This window comes from Austrofundulus limnaeus, unplaced genomic scaffold (genome assembly GCF_001266775.1).
Source record: "Austrofundulus limnaeus strain Quisiro unplaced genomic scaffold, Austrofundulus_limnaeus-1.0 Scaffold563, whole genome shotgun sequence".
In the NCBI taxonomy this organism is placed as follows: Eukaryota; Metazoa; Chordata; class Actinopteri; order Cyprinodontiformes; family Rivulidae; genus Austrofundulus; species Austrofundulus limnaeus.
The window spans coordinates 251,834-254,943 of record NW_013952965.1 but is presented as its reverse complement, the minus strand read 5'-3'; the positions used below and the strand labels follow the sequence as shown (position 1 = coordinate 254,943).

Sequence of the window (3,110 nt, the reverse complement as noted above, 5' to 3'; positions counted from 1 at the left end):
TTACTGAGATTTGTGAATTATTAAATGTTTTATTGTTACTTTCACCTGTCACTGACTTCATCGTTTCCCATAATATTTCTGGATTCTTACTGGCTGAAATAATTTGATTTTTTAAATATTGTTGTTTGGCTTTGCGTAATTCAGCAACACATTTATTTCAGTAACTGTTTAAACGAGACTGATTTTCAGAAGTTTTTTTTAAATAAAAACTGAACTCACATTTCTGAGAAACACAAATCATCTGTAGACAAGAAGTGATTCTCAGTGTTTTTCAATGTATTCTGTGAATTCATAATCTAGTAAATATCACAGCAGACATCCAGAGAAATCAGAGTAAATAAACAACCCTGAGTTTTTCACCTTTGTTTGCTGTTCTCTGTGGTTCCTTTCAGGTAGAACGTCTCTGATGATTTACTGTAAGTTCTCCCACTGTTTGCTCTTTTTAATCCCCTGAGGAAAAACACGACACACCCTGCTGCAGAATTCTGGGGCAGGCAGAAACTTTTTAACCCTGAAGAGGAAACAAGAAGTTTCTGCAGGAAAAACAGAACATGTGCTGCCACCTGGTGGTCACATAACAGAATACACTCATTAATATCTGCCACCTGGTGGTCATATAACAGAATACACTCATTAATATCTGCCACCTGGTGGTCATATAACAGAATANTACACTCATTAATATCTGCCACCTGGTGGTCATATAACAGAATACACTCAGTAATATCTGCCACCTGGTGGTCATATAACAGAATACACTCATTAGGTGCTGCCACCTGGTGGTCATATAACAGAATACACTCATTAATATCTGCCACCTGGTGGTCTTATAACAGAATACACGCATTAGGTGCTGCCACTTGGTGACGTCAGTCTGGTTTCGGCCTGGTGACGTCATTAGCTCCGTGTTGTTGCAGAGTCACTGCGACGGTTGGACTGTAAACAAGCTGCAGGACCAGAGGAAAAAGGCCCAGTTGTGTCGGAACCTCCGGGCTCTCGGTGGTTCTGTTATTCGCAGCTGCTGTTGGTTCGTCAGCGGTTCTGTGGGAGTCCTTGGGCCGTGAACGTGTCGTGTTTTCCCCGTGTGGCGGCTCGTGTTGTGTCGGAGACAGTCCTTTAGCTAGCTAGCTAGCTGTTAGCCGTTTTGGAAAACACCCCGGAGGTTTTGGAGTCTTCTTTGACTCCGTCTTCTCTTCTCTCTCTGGGTTGACCAGGCCAGCCCGAACCGTGAGTACCACCTGCAGTGTTCGGGTTTAAAGCTGATCAGAACCGATCAGACCAGGTTAGCCAGTTAGCTTCATCATGCTAACAGAGCTAACAGGGTGGGAGGTCCTCTGGAGGATTATTGACTGTAAATGTAACATCACTGTTTTACCTGCTGTTTGTGTTAAACATGAAGATTTAATTTAATTTACAAACTGAGCAGAACCGACTGGACCTGTGGACCAAACATGTCCCAGCTGTCAGCATGGTGGTGGAGGGATGATGGTTTGGATCTCCTCTGTAGACCAGAGGTTCTGGTTGTGAGTCCGTCTCTTTAACAGCTGAAGTCTGGACCGAACTGGTTCCAGCAGAACAATGGTCCCACAGCTGCCCCACCACAGATCGGGTCAATAAAAGAAAGTCCTGCAGTGGTCCAGAACCTGAACCCAAGTGGGTCAGAACTCCTCCACAGGGATGTAAAACCTCTCAGGGTTTAATTTCACAGAAGGAGCTGAAACATCTCCTTTCTGTTTCATCCTAAATGTGGCGCTTTATTTTGAAAAGGTGCTGTCAGTTTGTTGGTTTTAGGACTGTTCGAAGCTACATGAAGTGTTTTTGTGTGTCTGTTTTTGTGCGTCACAGCTGGGGGGCTGGTCGGAGCAGCCTCCTGCCACCATGGAGGCAGGAGGGAAAGACTGCGAGGAGGAGACGCTGCAGACGGCCTTTAAGAAGCTGAGGGTGGATGCTGAGAGGTAAACACTGTGACTGGTTGTGTCTAAATGTTCTCCACTCAGCTGAAAGTGTTGTTCCACACAGGAAGAGCAGAAACATTTTAAACTGTGTTTTGTTGTGTCTTATTCTCCATGGATTCATGTTTCATAAAGACTCCTCTCTTCCCTCCAGTTTACCAGGAGCTGTGAGTGTTTCAGAGGCGATGACGCCACGAGCAGCTTCCTGGGTCTGTGTCGACGGCAGCGGAGCCAAAACCAAACTGAGCTGCCCAAAGGACAACTGGCACTGGTAGGTGGAGTCGTACCGACGCTCTGACTTCAGCTCCATGAAGGACAGAACAAACCTGGTTCACACAGCGAGGCCTTAAAGTTGGTTTTTAAACATGACCATAAAAAGTCACGGTTTGGTCGAGAGTCTCTGGAGACCAAACACGAGTTCAGAGGAAACACAGACGAGGAAGAAGCAAAGGCTGTAGTTTATAAATCATTTTAACAGAGAAGAAACTAAACTAAAAGACGTCTCCAGCGTACAGCAGTAGGTTCTAAAATCTGTTTCATCAACTTGTATCAATTTTTAATCAAATTTGTGAAAATCGGTTCATAAGTCATGAGATCGATTTTTCCCCATGTGTGCGATGAAGCTGTTTGTTTCCATGTTGTGTGTCTCCCCTGGCTTGTCGTAGATTACATCCAGTTGACGTTCAGAGCTGATGTTAGTGATACATTAGTTTCTATTGTTTAGTTAGTTAGTTAGTTATTGTTTAGTTCTCAGCTGTAATGGTGTCAATGTTTCTTCTGTTTGGTGTCAATGTTTCTTCTGTTTGGTGTCAATGTTTCCTCTGTTTGTTGTCAATGTTTCTTCTGTTTGGTGTCAATGTTTCCTCTGTTTGGTGTCAGTGTTTCCTCTGTTTGGTGTCAATGTTTCCTCTGTTTGGTGTCAATGTTTCCTCTGTTTGGTGTCAATGTTTCCTCTGTTTGGTGTCAGTGTTTCCTCTGTTTGGTGTCAATGTTTCCTCTGTTTGGTGTCAATGTTTCCTCTGTTTGGTGTCAGTGTTTCCTCTGTTTGTTGTCAATGTTTCCTCTGGTTGTTGTCAATGTTTCCTCTGTTTGTTGTCAATGTTTCCTCTGTTTGTTGTCAATGTTTCCTCTGTTTGTTGTCAATGTTTCCTCTGTTTG

General features: G+C 43.7%; 1 protein-coding gene across 1 annotated transcript in view; it reads left to right on the top strand.

Moving 5' to 3' along the window:
* Window positions 1-1,205: 1,205 nt before the first annotated feature.
* oser1 (oxidative stress responsive serine-rich 1) overlaps window positions 1,206-3,110 on the top strand; it is a gene marked incomplete at its 5' end in the record, with an annotated part of 8,152 nt that continues 6,247 nt past the window's right edge. The window contains 3 exon segments of the mRNA XM_014026522.1: window positions 1,206-1,227; window positions 1,846-1,955; window positions 2,107-2,223. Of these exon segments, the coding sequence (XP_013881976.1) occupies window positions 1,879-1,955; window positions 2,107-2,223 (194 nt within the window).